At 37.5% G+C, this 17326-nt stretch overlaps 1 protein-coding gene across 4 annotated transcripts in view; it reads left to right on the forward strand.

Moving 5' to 3' along the window:
* AKAP9 (A-kinase anchoring protein 9) overlaps positions 1-17326 on the forward strand; it is a 176186-nt gene that overhangs the window by 12564 nt on the left and 146296 nt on the right. For all 4 annotated transcript variants that reach the window (XM_055420403.2, XM_055420407.2, XM_055420415.2 and 1 more), the window contains exon 2: positions 13022-13276. In XM_055420403.2, coding sequence (XP_055276378.2) covers positions 13022-13276 — 255 coding nt within the window. The remainder of the gene's footprint in view (positions 1-13021; positions 13277-17326) is intronic.

Here is a 17326-nt window from a genome sequence, read left to right on the forward strand (position 1 = left end):
GTTGACTTGAGCCCGTTTTCTGAGGCATAGCATGTGCCAGAGGCCTAGAGGTGTGCAGAGATCATAACCCCATGGTCCTTCAGGCCACGGAGAGTAGTGACTGTGTTGTGGAATGAGATAGGAAGAGGAAACAAAACCAAAGCCAACTGGCATTTGTGTGTTTCTCGTGCACCCAGTTTCATCACAGATGAGCTCTGACATATCCCTTGGAGCTGTTCATGTGTACCAGATACCTGACAAGGTGGGCCACTGAAATAACCAACTTTGGCAATTCTTTTATTTTTTAAGTTGATATTTCCTACAAAAAGTGTGCATATAAGAGAGATTAATAGTCCATTGTTGTTTTTCAGTCGCTGAGTTGTGTCTGACTCTTTGTGACCCCGTGGATGGCAGCACGCCAGGCTCCCTTTCCTTGGTTATCTCCCTGAAAGTGAAAGTTTCTCAGTATTTGACCCCATGAACTGTACAACCCATGGAATTCTCCAGGCCAGAATACTGGAGTGGGTAGCCTTTCCCTTCTCCAGGGGATCTTCCCAACCCAGGAATAGAACCCAGGTCTCCCGTGTTGCAGGCAGATTCTTTACCAACTGAGCTATCAGGGAAGCCCTAGTTTGCTCAGATTCATGCCTGTTTAGTCGGTGACCATCTAACCATCTCATCCTCTGTCTCTGCCCTTCTACTTTTGCCCTCAGTCTTTCCCAGCATTAGGATCTTTTCCAGTGAGTCAGCTTTTCGCATGAGGGGGCCAAAGTATTGGAGCTTTGGCTTCAGCAGCAGTCCTTCCAGTGAATACTCAGGACTAATTTCCTTTAAGATTAATTGGTTTGCTCTCCTTGCAGTCCAAGGGACTCTCAAGAGTCTTCTCCAACACCACACTTCAAAAGCATCAATTCTTTGGCACTCAGTTTTCTTTGTAGTCCAACTCTCACATCCATACATGCCCACTGGAGAAACCATAGCCTTGACTAGACGGACCTTTGTTGGCGGACGTCTCTGCTTTCTAATACCCTGTCTAGGTTTGGCTTAGCTCTTCTTTGAAGGAGCAAGCGTCTTTTACTTTCATGGCTGCAGTCACCATCCACAGTGACCTTGCAGCCCAAGAAAATAATATCTGTCACTGCTTCCACTTTTCCCCCAGCTAGTCATGAAGTGGTGTGACCGGATGCCATTGTCTTAGTTTTTTGAATGTAGAGTTTCAAGCCAGCTTTTTTACCCTCCTGAAGAGGCTCTTTAGTTTGTCTTTACTTTCTGCCATGAGAGTGGTATCATTTGCATATCTGAGGTTGTTGATATTTTTCCTGGCAATCTTGATTCCAGCTTGTGATTCATCCATTCTGGCATTTCCCATGATGTAATCTGCATAGTTAAATAAGCATAGTTAAATAAACAGCCTTGCTGCTGCTGCTGCTGCTAAGTCACTTCGGTCGTGTCCGACTCTGTGTGACCCCATAGACGACAGCCCACCAGGCTCCCCCGTCCCTGGGATTCTCCAGGCAAGAACACTGGAGTGGGTTGCCATTTCCTTCTCCAATGTGTGAAAGTGAAAAGTGAAGTCGCTCAGTCGTGTCCAACTTAGCCACCCCACGGACTGCAGCCTACCAGGCTCCTCCATCCATGGGATTTTCTAGGCAATAGTACTGGAGTGGCTTGCCATTGCCTTCTCCGATACAGCCTTGACATACTCATTTTCCAATCTGAAACCAGTCCATTGTTCCATGTCCAGTTCTAACTGTTGCTTCTTGACCTGCATACAAGTTTTTCAGGAGACAGGTCAGGTGATCTGGTACTCTCATATCTTTAAGAATTTTCCACAGTTTGTTGTGATCCACCCAGTCAAAGGCTTTAGTGTGGTCCATGAAGCAGAAGTAGTAAATGTGTTTCTGGAACCCCCTTGTTTTCTCCATGACCCAGCAAATGTTGGCAATTTGATCTCTGGTTCCTCTGCCTCTTCAAAACTCAGCTTGTACATCTGGAAGTTATTTCATGTACTGCTGAAGCCTAGCTTGAAGGATCGTGAACATAACCATGCTAACTGTGATCCATGAAGGGGAATAGTCCATTACTTATGGTTTATAAATGAATAAACCTCAGATGATAACCTGGAATGTATTTATGCTGCTGAGCGTGATAGCATCCATTATAGATATATCTTGTCTTAGGGATTCTCCTTTACATGAACTGCTATTTATGTATTTGTTTTTAATGAGATTAAACTTTATACTTTGCAGAGACTAGATAAGGTTGGGGCATAGTGCTGTTCTTCTCACCATTCAGTGTTAGCAGTAAATGAGGTGACAGTGAAATAAAACAGAAGCAGGGGGCTCAGTTGGTAAAGAGTCTGCCTGCAGTATAGGAGACCCGGGTTTGATTCCCGGGTTGGGAAGATGCCCTGGAGAAGGAAATGGCAACCCACTCCGTATCCTTGCCTGGAAAATTCCATGGACAGAGGAGCCTGGAAGGCTACAGTCCACGGGGTCACAAGAGTCAGGCACAACTTCGTGACTGAACCACCACCGCCACCAGGCAGCCTCTGAACAGTGGAGTGTAATAACCTGTCACTGTTAGGAGTTATGCTTGTGGGATGTTGTGACGGTGTCTGCAGAGGCTGATGAAAGGGCTCAGGTCCCAGGACAGTATAGTTCTGGGACTTCTGCCTTTTTTCTGTCTTTTGGGGTGAAATTTTTGGTAGATGTGTAATTGTATTATATCCATTTAAACATCGTGATACCAACATATGGGCCCAAGGTTTTAATAATGAATAGTCTTTACAGATCTTTGGGGGAGGGAGGGAGGCAGTGAAAACCTTTAAAAAAGGAGATCGCTGTTGTCGTTTCGTCGCTCAGTCGTGTCCGACTCTTTGCGACCCCGTGGACCGCGGCACGCCAGGCCTCCCTGTCCATCACCAACTCCCGGAGCTTGCTCAAACTCATGTCCATCGAGTAGGGGATGCCATCCAGCCATCTTGTCCTCTGTCATGCCTTTCTCCTCCTCCCTTCTATCTTCCCCAGCATCCAGATCTTTTCCAGTGAGTCAGCTGTTGGCATCAGGTGGCCAAAGTATTGGCGCTTCAGCTTCAGCATTAGTCCTTCCAATGAATATTCAGGGTTGATTTCCTTTAGGGTTGACTGGTTTGATCTCCTTTCAGTCCAAGGGATTCTCAGGAGTCTCCTCCAACACCCCAGTTCCAAACCATCAGTTCTTCAGCGCTCAGCCTTCGTTATGGTTCAACTCTCGTATCCTTACATGACTACTGGAAAAACCATAGCTTTGACTATATGGCCTTTGTGGGCAAAGTAATGTCTCTGCTGTTTAATATGCTGCCTAGGTTTGTCATAACTTTTCTTCCAAGGAACAAACGTCTTTTAATTTCATGGCTGCAGTCACTGTTATGCACTGATTTTGGAGCCCAAGGAAATAAAGTCTGTCATTGTTTCCCCGTACTTTCATAACCTGTAAGTAATTACTGTTGACAGTTTGTTGGTTCTTTGTTTCTGTGTATATTTTTAAAGTTAACTTGTGTCATACTCTGTATATAATTTTGGCTTCTTTTCTCCCCTGACTTTATGTTAAGAGCATTCTCTCACATTAAATTTTTTGGGAAAACATTGTCTTTGTCAGCTGCCTAATATTACTTGTATGATTGTAATAGTAATGTAACCGTGGACCTGATATATCAGTTTAGTTTTTTTTTTAAGGAATAAACCTAAAATTATTGCTTATTGGGGCTTCTGTTTTGTAAAAAAAAAAAAAAAAAAAATCTTTATTTTTTTTTGACTCAACAGGTGTTTATTGAGAACTGATGTTTGAGCACTGTTAGAGACTTAGAGTCACCTTTGATTTTGATGAAAATTCCTGCCCTCCTGGAGCTATCTTCTAGTTATTTGTTCTGTAGTAATATTTTGACTTCATATATATGAAGCCTAAACAGTATTTTCATAATTTTATACACTTAGAAGTTTGGTCTAAACTCTATAATGTAATTATTTCACTTTTTATTCTATATCTTTTTTTTTTCATTTGGAATCATTTAGTAATAGATACTATTTATTGAATTGCTTTTTCAAGCAACGGTTTAAAAATCTTATTATAATGTAGAATTGTAGTTATTCTCTTGTATAATTAAGTGATAGTACAGGGAATAAGAAGAAAAAGAAACAATTGAAAAGTTTTTCTAAAATAGGCATTAAAAACTGAAAGATTTTACTGATTGACATATAGTTGATCTACAATATTAGTTTCAAGTGTACATCATAGAGATTCAATATTTTTATACTCCACTTAAAGTTATTATAAAATATTGTGCATATTCCTTGTGCTGTGCAGCACATCCTCGTGTCTTACTTGTAGTAGTTTGTACGTTTTTTTATCCCCTAGCCCTGTGTCCTGTTCCCCTCCCCTCTGGTAACCACTGATTTGTTCTCTGTATCTGAGTCTGTTTTGTTACATTCATCTGTTTTGTCTTTTAGGTTCCACATGTAAGTGATAGCCTAGGGTGTTCATCTGTTTCTGACTCACTTCAGTACCCTCTAGGCCATGCATGTTGTTGCAGATGGCAGAAGTTCATATTTTATGGCTCAGTAATATTCCTGTGTGTGTGTACACCATTTTCTTTAGCCAGTCTTCTGTTGATGGACATATAGGTGGCTTCCATATATTGGCTGTTGTAAATAATGCTACTGAGAACATTGGGGTGCATGTATGTTTTTGAGTTAGTGTTTTTGTTTTCTTTGGATATATCACTTAGGAGTAGAATTGCTGGATCATATGGTAAAACTGAAAGAAATTTTAAGAGATCCTTCTATACTTCCTGTTCTTTGTAAGTTGAAGAAGCTGAGTTCTCCTGAGGGTGAATGGCTTGTCCAGTGGCACATGGCTAGCTTATTAGAGTCTGTATAGACACAATAGTCCAGAACTTTATTATGTGTAGTCTGTATTCTTTTTGAAACACTACGTGCGTTCAGAAAAGTATCTGGGCCTACTATGTGGCAGACAGTGAAATATGGTAAAATGTGCAAAATTTAGATAACTTTTTAGGCTGTAGAATCTTTTTTCTTAGACACGAAAGTTTTCCAAAATGTTAAGAAAAATTCTGCATTGAATGAGGTTATAGGGTATAAATAAGCCTGTCGGCTCCATGAGGTGAAGTTCTGTGGTCTTCTTCACATCTGATTTCCTCGGGTCTGTCTGGCACTGTTATTTTCCAGCAGTTTGTATCTCTGTGATATTGTTGGAAAATATTCCTCAGAGCGTCTTTAAACTGTCGCCTTTGTCCTCTTTGCTTTCAGTAGCCCTACTTCAGCTCTACATACAAGATATCTTTTAATTAACTGTGTTAATCTTCTTTTTGTTTTCATAGTTAAGCCCATGGAGTTTTGTTGTAATAGCTTGTACAGCGTGCTTATGCAGCATTCGTTGAGGAATATCACAAAGATTTAAAGACCATACCGACAAGTACAAATAGTCACCATAATTAGAATTAATGATTTTTTAAATTTTCTACAGTAAAAATAGAGAAAATAACTCTACTTACAGCTGTTTTTGAAAACTAGAGAAAATTGATAATGTTTTTAAAACACTTTATAATCTTTTTGGCATGTGTGTGGGTGTGTGTTTATATTTTTCCCCTAGTGTTGTCAAAAAAGTATTTGTTGTTTTGGTGATTTCATTTGTTCATGCCTTTAAACCTCCTGTTCTAGTTTTAATGTTACTGTTTTTAATTGTTGCTATTCAGTTGCTAAATCGTACCTGACTCTGCAACCCTATGGACACTAGGCTTCTCTATCCTCCACTTTCTCCCAGTTCAGTTCAGTTCAGTTCAGTCGCTCAGTCATGTCCGACTCTTTGCGACCTCATGAATCACAGCATGCCAGGCCTCCCTGTCCATCACCAACTCCCGGAGTTCACTCAGACTCATGTCCATCGAGTCGGTGATGCCATCCAGCCATCTCATTCTCTGTCGTCCCTTCTCCTCCTGCCCCCAATCCCTCCCAACATCAGAGTCTTTTCCAGCGAGTCAACTCTTCGCATGAGGTGGCCAAAGTATTGGAGTTTTAGCTTTAGCATCAGTCCTTTCATTGAGTTGGTGATGCTGTCTAACCATGTCATCCTCTGTCGCCCCCTTCTCCTTTTGCCTTCAGTCTTTGCCAGCATCAGGGTCTTTTCCAATGAGTCAGCTCTTTGTGTCACGTGGCCAAAATATTGGAGCGTCAGCTTTAGCATCAGTCTTTCCAGTGAATATTCAGGGTTGATTTCTTTAGGCTGGATTGGTTTGATCTCCTTGCAGTCCAGGGGACTCCCAACTCTTTTCCAGCACCACAATTTGAAAGCATCAATTCTTTAGTGCTCAGCCTTCTTTAGGGTCCAACTCTCATATCCATATATGACTACTGAAAAAGCCATAGCTTTGATTATATGGACCTTTGTCAGCAAAGTGATGTCTTTGCTTTTTAATATGCTGTTTATGTTTGTCATAGCTTTCTTTCCAAAGAGCAGGCGTCTTAATTTCATGGCTGCAGTCAGCGTCTACTGTGATCCTGGAACCCAAGAAAATAAAATCTGTCACTGCTTCCTCTTTTCCCCCCTTCTGTTTGCCATGAAGTGGTGGGATCAGATGCCATGATATTAATTTTTTGAATGTAGAGTTTCAAGTCAGCTTTTTCACCTTCCTCTTTCACTCTCATCAGTTCAGTTCAGTTCAGTCGCTCAGTCATGTCCGACTCTCTGCGACCCCATGAATCAAGAGGCCCTTTAGTTCCTCTTCACTTTGTGCCATGTGAGTGGTATCATCTGCATGTCTGAGGTTGTTGCTGTCTCTCCTGGCAGTCTTGATTCCATCTTGTGATTCATCCAGGCTGGCATTTTGCGTGATGTGTTCTGCATATAATTTAAATAAGCAGGGTGACAGTGTACAACTTTACATTCATAGAATCATAGAAAAAAACAAGAGAATTCCAGAAAAACATCTACTTCTGCTTCATTAACTACTCTAAAGCATTTGACTGTGTGGATTACAACTGTGGAAAATTCTTAAAGAGTTGGGAATACCAGACCACCTTTCCTGTCTCCTGTGAAATCTGTGTGCTAGTCAAGAAGCAGCAGTTGTTCGCCAAACTATACATGGAACAACTGACTGGTTCAAAATTGGGAAAAGAGTACAAGGCTGTATGTCACCTGCTCATTTTAAGTGTTTTTACATTTAATGACAAATGAAGGAAAAGAGTGAATGCATGTAATACAAATTGGCATAATGGAAAGAATGCTGGATTTGGAATCACATGTTTGTGTTCTATTTTGCTCCTTATTCTTAGAGAAGTAACTTACATTTGTCCTCAGATCTCAGCTTTCACATTCTGTTCTCAGTAAGATATTTCATGACTCTTCTCTGCATTCCCATACAAATGAAGTCTTTTCTGTTTTAGACTTTCTTTAGTACTTAAAGTTTTTCTTCAGAACACTTTCTGTCTCTTGAAATGATATATTTCTGTATGTATCTACATTTGCTTATTTGTTCTTCCTTCTTGGATTACAACTCAGAGGAGTAGGGCTCGTATCCATTTCATCACTACCTCCTCTGCCTTTGGCACAGGGCAGACATGTGATAGGCAGTCCATAAATATTTTTTCAGTAAATGAACTACTCACTACTGTCTATCATATGCCAAGTTATTTCCTTCGCAGCTATAAAACTCTGCAACCTCACCTCTTACAGAAAGCCTTTTCTGAGAAAATCAGGACAAGAGATGTTTTCATACTCCCTCCTTATAGATATATAGGACTGTGGAGTGTACAAAATTGTACGCTAACGTTTCTCGTTTCTCACAGCTCAGTGAAATATTAGGCTGCTGCTGCTGCTAAGGCGCTTCTGTCATGTCCGACTCTGTGCGACCCCGTGGACGGCAGCCCACCAGGCTCCTCTGTGCACGGGACTCTCCAGGCGAGAACACTGGCCTTGACTAAAAGAGCCTACAGTTAGGACTGGATGTTTTGACTTATACCTGGCTTACTGCCTTGCACATGCATATCTGACAAAGACTCAAAAAATAAAACCAGTTCCAGTTAGTACTTTTTTTGAAGTGACATTTATAGAAACTTAACATTTTTTAACAGCATTTTAAAATCTCCTTGTTTTATTGAGAATATTCATTTATAAATAAAAACTGAGTTTATGGAATAAATTCTTAGTCATTTTTATTGAATCATTTATTTGTGTTCTGGTTAGGGTAAGACATTTGCCTGAGATCTGAATTAGTTTTGAAAGACAAGTGTATATGGACATAATCTTTCCAGTAAATCTTGCAGCTATTTCTATGCCTACATATGTTAACATTTTTATATTTGGCTTCCAAATGAGAAACACAGATGGCTGTAGTCTGAATTTCCAGCATGTTTTAGAATAAATGTTTTTCCAGTAATATAAAGTGTATCATTTCAGTATCAGATGATTAGCAATTGAATAGAGTTTCTGATTTTTGCTTATCTGCCATTTTTCAGGTTTAAGATAAAAAATAACTTTGATAGCTATTTATGATGTGATCCTGTTTTCTTTCTAATGTTTTACAAAACAGGAGTTTTCCTAAAAGGCTATTATGGGTATTATTTTTCTGAGAATTTAATTTTGTTGTTTGTTTGGTTTTTCTATTTGTTTAGTGGAGTAGAGAGATTATTGTGAGAGGGGATATTTTGTTTTAATTCATTTAATTACCACTTTGAATTCTGAGACCATGGAACTTTTTTAGGTAATGGAATCTTTTATATCATCTTTGTTCTTAGGTTCTGTGGAACAGTGCTTAAAATGATTCCTCAGTGTTAACTGTTTGTAAAAAAAAAAAATGCATTATCTTTTTTCCACTCAACCTTTATTGAGTACTACTCTAGGTTTTGAATATATAGCAGTGAACAAAAGTTCTTACCTTCATAGAGTTTACCTTTTGTTTAATTGTTGTGAAAAAATAATGTGACTTCATTTAATCAATCACATAGACCTGAAACAGTGTTTGGTAATTTTTTGTCCTTAGAAGTGATTAGTTCTAAACAGAGTAATAAAACCATTTTACTTTTATTCCGTATCTTTTATTGACTTTTTCACTAGGTTCATTTAATAATGGATACTGTTGTTTCAGACAGAGGTTTGTTTGGTTTTTAAAATCTTTATATAGTGCTTTATTTTAACAAACATTTTCTTTTGTTATGTATTTGTGTGTGTAACCATAAAGTATAAATATTATATATAACCCTACAGAGATAGAATTTCAAATAGAATCTTCATCTTTGTCCTGATATCCTCTGCTGTCTGAAAAAAAAATTTTTTTATTGTGTTAAGGAATTGTTCTTTTTTTTTTTATTGGAGGCTAATTATTTTACAATATTATATTGGTTGGTTTTGCCATACATTGACATGAATCCGCCCCGGGTGTACATGAGTTCCCCCTCCCAAATCCCCCTCCCACCTCCCTCCTCCCCTTATCCTCCTTCTGGGTCATCCCCGCATACCAGCCCCGAGCATCCTGTAACATGCATCGACCCTGAACTGGCTATTCGTTTCACATATGATAATATACATGTTTCAATGCCATTCTCCCAAACCATCCCACCCTCACCCTCTCCCACAGAGTCCCAAAGACTGTTTTATACATCTGTGTCTCTTTTCCTGTCTCGTATACAGGGTTATCATTTGCATCTTTCTAAATTCCATATATATGCGTTAGTATATTGTATTGGTGTTTTTCTTTCTGGCTTACTTCACTGTGTATAATAGGCTCTAGTTTCATCCACCTCATTAGAACTGGTTCAAATGCATTCTTTTTAATGGCTGAGTAATACTCCATTGTGTATATGTACCAAAGCTTTCTTATCCATTCGTCTGCAGATGGACATCTAGGTTGCTTCCATGTCCTGGCTATTATAAACAGTGCTGCGATGAACATTGGAGTACATGTGTCTCTTTCAATTCTGGTTTCCTCGATGTGTATGCCCAGGAGTGTGATTGCTGGGTCGTATGGCAGTTCTATTTCCAGTTTTTTAAGGAATCTCCACACTGTTCTCCATAGTGGCTGTATTAGTTTGCATTCCCACCAACAGTGTAAGAGGGTTCCCTTCTCTCCACACCCTCTCCAGCACTTATTGCATGTAGACGTTTGGATAGCAGCCCTTCTGACTGGTGTGAAATGGTATCTCATTGTGGTTTTGATTTGCATTTCTCTGATTATGAGGGATGTTGAGCATTTTTTCATGTGTTTGTTAGCCATCTTTATGTCTTCTTTGGAGAAATGTCTGTTTAGTTCTTTGGCCCATTTTTTGATGGGGTCGTTTATTTTTCTGGAATTGAGCTGCAGGAGCTGCTTGTATATTGTGGAGATTAATCCTTTATCAGTTGCTTCATTTGCTATTATTTTCTCCCATTCTGAAGGCTGTCTTTCCACCTTGCTTATAGTTTCCTTTGCTGTGCAGAAGCTTTTGATTTTAATTAGGTCCCATTTGTTTATTTTTGCTTTTATTTCCAATATTCTGGGAGGTGGGTCTTGGAGGATCCTGCTGTGATTTATGTCGAAGAGTGTTTTGCCTACGTTCTCCTCTAGGAGTTTTATAGTTTCTGGTCTTATATTTAGCTCTCTAATCCATTTTGAGTTTATTTTGGTGTATGGTGTTAGGAAGTGTTCTAGTTTCATTCTTTTACAAGTGGCTGACCAGTTTTCCCAGCACCACTTGTTAAAGAGACTGTCTTTTCTCCATTTTATATTCTTGCCTCCTTTGTCAAAGATAAGGTGTCCATAGGTGCGTGGATTTATCTCGGCTTTCTGTTTTGTTCCATTGATCTATATTTCTGTCTTTATGCCAGTACCATACTGTCTTGATGACTGTGGCTTTGTAGTAGAGCCTGAAGTCCGGCAGGTTAATTCCCCCAGCTCCATTCTTGTTCCTCAAGATTGCTTTGGCTATTCGAGGTTTTTTGTATTTCCATACAAATTGTGAGATTATTCTGAATATTTTTTTAAAATATCAAGAATGTCTTTATTAACACCTTTTTTGCTTTTGTATTCTTTCTGAGGAATCCTTTTAAAATGATATGCCTAAACTTCTGATTCTATTTACAGATAATATGTAATAGTGTTTCACTTGATTTATTTTTAAGAATGAATTTCCTATCCAGAGTAGTTTAAGTGCATTCCAGCAGCTTAATAATGTACAAATAGAGGCAACTGGTCTTGAATCTGTTCCTTAAGCAGGTAGCAGAATAACTGAATAGGTGCTAAACAGCTGGGGAAAATTTTTAAATGTGATGTATTTTTATGTACTACAAGGTCACTGATTAGATATTTCTCACTTATTAATCAGACATTTGTTAAGTAAATAGTACCTATCTATTAACTTTTTTTTATCTACAGCAAACAAAAGTATAACATATGCTATATGTTATTCTAATATCTGTCACATAATTTGATAGTTAATGATACAAATATTATCAAGATTTCTTTAATACTTTATATCCTAAGACATTTACTGACCATCTTTGTAATTGTTCTCTTTTATGTATTAATATGTTCATCTGTTCCCTCTTTTTATGGCAAAAGGGTTTACATTTTTTGTTCTTATACTTTTCTTTCATAATGACTGAGTTCAAATTAAATTTAGGAAGTGGTAATGCTTCATATAAAATTTAGAAAATTTACTGTAGCAAAATGGAAATTTCATGTGAGCCTAAGGAAAAATAGCTGTAATCTCTAAAGATAAACCAAAGTTGTTATAGTTATATTCTTCCAGTGTTTATCCATGCCATAATTATATCCATTATTATATAATGTTATTAAAATTTAAGATAGATATCATTGTTGAAGGCTAAGAGCCGAGGCCTCTCTTATCTTTGTTAAAAGAGATGCGCATAATTTTCCTCTTACTAAAAAAGATTATTTTATTATACCTACTGCTGTGTCATAAACATTTATTAATAATTATTTGCATTAATATTTTAATATTAATAATGGTTTACATTAGTATTATTTTAATTAATCCAGTGTTGGCCAAAGTGTGTAATCTATACTTCTGATTTCGATAGTGATAAGATATTTCAGGTAATATGTTGTTGATCTAGTATTAAGTAAATAACAGTAGATAGTATTTTTTTTTTAAAAAAAGGTTAACTACTTTCCAGGCTTCTTTCAATCTATCTGCTTATGACAAGCCGAGAGTCTGTCTGGCACTAACAGATGCATAGCAGCCCTCTAACACTTGTCTGTTTCTCTTAGAACCTTCAGCAATGTCCAGCCAAAATTTTAATAATATAGTTTTATTTTTTATTGTATTCATTTTTGTTTCTATTTTTTTTTAATCAAATGACATTGTCTTTTAATTTATGTTAGGATTCAAAGTCTCCTTTTAAAATAAATCTGAATAAGAAAGCTACACTAGTTAAAACATATTAAGTAAATGGTAAGTCTAGGTGACAATTGGAATATGGCAAAAACCCTGAAGATGGTATGCAAATGGTTAAGGGCTGGGAGGTACTATTGTTTGATACAGTAGTATTGATAAAAATATTTATAATTTTTTCCCACTATAAATAAGGCCATATTGATCATTTGTATAGCCAGAGCTTTTTGGATGAAATAATTACATTTACTAGAATACGTAAGTAGAATTTGCAGAAATTCCACAGAGCAAATGCATTTAGATTTGCAGTATTTTCATATAATCTCATATCCAGAGATTATATAGTTTTACTGAACAGTGAATGAGGGCACTTGTTTTTTGTTCGTTTTATTCTCCCCAGCTCTGGGCTACTTTCTTTCTTTAGACATGGTATTTTCAGTTCTTCTCAATATTTGAATAGTGTTCCTTCAGAAATACCTGCTTTATTTGCAATTCAGCAGTCATTCTTATATTAAAGACAGCATTCATTGTCCTTTATTTTATCATCATTTTAGTGATGGGTTGATCCTTTAAAGAAAATGACTCCAAAGCTACTTTTTTCTTAGTGGTGATAAAGAAAAATTATCTTTGACAATAATGATTTTTTTTTTTTTCTGTAGCTTGCCCAGTTTCGACAAAGGAAAGCTCAGTCTGATGGGCAGAATCCTAAGAAGCAGAAAAAAAAGAGAAAAACTTCAAGCAGTAAACATGACGCGTCAGCGTACCATGCTGTAAGCATTGAGCAGTCACAGAGTGATGAGATGTGTGTAGATAATTCTCAGAGATCAGGAACAGCCGTGGCTCCTGAATCCACAGTAACGAGAACTCTACACAGTGGAGAAATAGTTAAATGTGACCAGGTCTTCTCTGTTGAAGTAAGTATTCATCCGGATTTTTAGATACAAGCATTCTAAGTGTAAAGTTATTGTAATAACATCATGCATTAGTATCCTGTGTGATTTTTGTGAGCTTGATTCAACACACATTTATTGAGCAACTGTAATACACCAAAGATTGAGCACGAAGGATACAAAGATAAATATGACAGTCTCTGTACTTTAAGAAGGTCATTCTAGTGGGGAAGGTAGATGTAAGACAGGTTAAATAGTCTGATGAGACCTGTGCTAACAGCAATGCATATGGTGCCCTAAAGTGCCATGATTTGGGGGAATCCCCAAATTGGTCTTTTGTGTGTGTTACTTGGGAAAGTTTCCTGGAAGAGATAATAGAACCAGGTCTTGAAGTGTGAGTTAAAATTAGCTAGAGGCAAAGAAGTAGAACAGACAACCTTTGTGCTAAAGAATCAGCATTCTCAAAGACATGAAACAGTGTGATGTGTTTTAAATAGTTTAGTTTTAAATGGATATGCAAGTGATCCCGATAGGGTGTTGGTAAAGGTGAAGCAGGGGAGATTACACCTGGCCCATCGGAAGTTTTCCTCAGTAAATGCTAATTTTCTTCCGTCCATTCATGATGGAATTTCTGAGAATAAGGAGATGAGGGAGAGGTTAAGAGTGGATTGGGTGGTGGGTGGAATGGTGGTCCTCCAGCTAAGACCGAGCTTTGAGAACTGTGGGATGCTTAGGAGGAAGAGTGTTGGCCAAGGCATGATGATTATGATGTGGTTTGTGCGCTGGCATACTTAGCTGGAAATAGGGTTTAGATGTATAGGCTTCAGTCAAGAGTCGGAGATGTCATAGAGATTTGGTGTTCATCATAGAAGTGGGTCTTACTGAGTTTTTCCTGTTAGAGTTTTTTGAGCATTTTGGATACATGAATGTTTTTCATCAAATTTGGTAAGTTTTCAGTCATTATACCTTCCAGTGCTCTTTCTGACCCTCTCCTTCTGCATCTCCATTGTGCGTATGTTCGTATGTTTGGTATAGTTGCACAGACCTTTGGTGACCTGTTCTCTTTATTTACTTGGTTGCGCCGGGTTGTGGTTTCATGACGCAGGCTTCTTTGCTGTGGCATGCAACTCCCCAGTTGCCTCGCACAGACTCGAGGGTGCACGGGCTTGGTGGCCTCACAGCATGTGGGATCTCAGTTTCCCTGACCAGGGACTGAACCCGTGCCCCCTCCATCGCAAGGCGAATTGTTAACCGCTGGACCACCAGGAAAGTCCCTGTTCTTTTTTTTAAAAATTCTTTTTTTTTTTTCCCTCAAACTGGGTAATTTCAGTTGAACTTTTTTGAAATTTGCTGATTCTTCTTGTTCCTCAGATCTGCTGTTAAACCCCTCTAGTGAATTTTACATTTCAGTTATTTTACTTTTAACTTTAGAATTTCTGTTTGGTTTTTTATATGTTCTTTTTTCTTTAATATTCCCTATTTAGTGAGGCATTGTGCTTATAATTTTCTTTAGTTTTTTAGGCATTGTTTCCTCCATTTATGTGACTTTTTAAGAAATATGTAACTTAAAATCTTTGTCTAATAGGTGCAATATCTATGTTTCCTTGGGGACAGTTTCTACTGACTAGTTTTTCTTGTGTATGGGCCATATTTTCCTTTTTCTGTATAATTTTTTGTTGAAGTCTGGATCTTTTATGTAATAAAATATAACACCTGTGGTGCTTGACTTGATTTGGAAAATATTTTCATTTTCTGCTGGACAAATCAATACCTGGGCCCTTCACTGGAATTTTAGCATTTCAAGTGCAGAGTGTCCTGTTCACCATTTTATCCTCAGCAGCACAGTTCTTAGTACACAATATGCATTTAATCAGTAGTCCATTTAAAAGACTTTAGTGAGTGAACAAACCAAGAGGGCATACATCATGAAAGTATATTAGATTTAAAAGAGGGCCTGTAAGTCAGTTACAGGATTTTAGAATAGGAGTAAGCTTATTATTTCTGTTCCTGGCATCAGTTACTACATCAGTGAGGAGATGGACTTGAAACTTGGTCTTGAGAGCTGAGTAAAATTTCTCTAAGTGTAGGTGAGAAGGGAGACCGTGATGGTTCATATTTGGTTGTTTATGGGTTTTGGTTTCTTTGTTTAGTTGTTGTTTTGTTTTTTGGGTGTTTTTTTTTGGGAGGGGTCATTGGACAGGTACTTTGGTATCTTTCCCCATTTTGAAGGAATAATCTTCAGACTTCAGTGTGTATGCATGATATATAGATCTTGTGTGCGATCTTTTTAAAATGCAGATTTCTAATTCAGTTGGTCTGGGTGGAACGCATGAGTCAAATTTTTTTTACATTGAAGTGTAGCTAATTTACAGTGTTGTATAGTTTCTGGTATACAGCAAAGTGATTCAGTTATACATATATATACACATATATATTTATGTATACTTTTTAATATTTTTTCCACTGTGGTTTATTACAAGGTATAAAATATAATTCTGTGTGCTACACAGTAGGACCTGTTTTTTATCTGTTTTATATATAGTAGATTGTATCTGCTAAACTCAAACTTCTAATTTCTCTCTCCTGCCTTCTTTGGTAACCATGTTTGTTTTCTGTGTCTATGAGTTTGCTTCTATTTTGTAAATAAGTTCATTTGTGTCATTTTTAAAGTGATATATGTGATTTTTGTCTTTCTTTGTTTGACTTTCTTCTTTTGGTGTTAATCTCTAGATCCATCCATGTTTCTGCAAATGGTATTATTTCACTTTTTATGGTTGAATAATATTCTGTTATCTATGTATGTGTGTGTATATCAGTTCTTTATCCATTTTTCTGGTGATGGACACTTAGGTTGCTTCTGGGTCTTGGCTATGGTAAATAGTGCTGCAGTGAACATTAGGGATGCATGTATCTGTTTGAATTCGAGTTTTCTTTAGATATATGCCCAAGAGTGTGATTGCTGGATCATATAATAATCATCTAAGTATTATGTTGGCTATGGGTTTGTCATAAATAGCTTTAATTATGTTGACATCTGTTCCTGTTATACCAACTTGATAAGAGCTTTTATCATGAATGAGTATTGCACAAAAATAAACTCAAAATGGATTAAAGACCCTGAATATTAGACTGGTTCCTATAAAACTGAGAACAATGTAGGCAGAAACTGACATAGATTATAGCAATATATTTTTCTATATGTTTCCTAGAGGAATGGAAATAAAAGGAAAAATAAGCAAATGGGACCTAAATAAGCACAGGGGCTTTTGCACAGCAAAGGGAACCATAAACAAAACAAAAAGACAAAATACAGAATGGGAGAAAATGTTTGTAAATAATGTGACCAATAAGGGATTAATATCCAAAATTTATAAACAGCTCATTCTGCTCAATATCAAAAAGACAAACCAATTGAAAGCTAGGCAAAGGACTAAATAGACATTTCTTCAAAGAAGATATACAGATGGCTAAGAGGCACATGAAAGAATGCTCAGCATCACTAATTATTAGAGAAATGTAAATCAAAACTATAGTAAGATAGCACCTCATACCAGTCAGAATATACCAAATATAATCACTAAGTCTATGAATCTGTTTCTGTTTTGTAAATAATTCATTTGTATCATTTTTTTAGGTTATACATAAAACTGACATCATATGGTATTTGTCTTTCTCTAATTGAGTGAACTCCTGGAGTTGGTGATGGACAGGGAGGCCTGGCGTGCTGTGATTCATGGGGTCGCGGAGAGGGGGTCGCGGAGAGTCGGACACGACTGAGCGATTGAACTGAACTGAACTGAACTTCACTTAGTATAATAATCTCCAGGTCCATCAGTGTTGGCATAGAGGGCATTTTTTCTTTCTTCTTAGTGATTGAGTAATATTCCATTACATATATGTACTTTATTTTCTTGGGCTCCAAAATCACTGCAGATGGTGACTGCAGCCATGAAATTAAAAGACGCTTGCTCCTTGGAAGAAAAGTTCTGACCATCCTACACAGCATAGTAGAAAGCAGAGACATTACTTTGCCAACAAACATCTGTCTAGTCAAAGCTATGGTTTTTCCAGTAG

Source organism: Moschus berezovskii, chromosome 3 (assembly GCF_049115385.1).
Source record: "Moschus berezovskii isolate FMDL1 chromosome 3, NW_MosBer_1.0, whole genome shotgun sequence".
NCBI classification, from domain to species: domain Eukaryota; kingdom Metazoa; phylum Chordata; class Mammalia; order Artiodactyla; family Moschidae; genus Moschus; species Moschus berezovskii.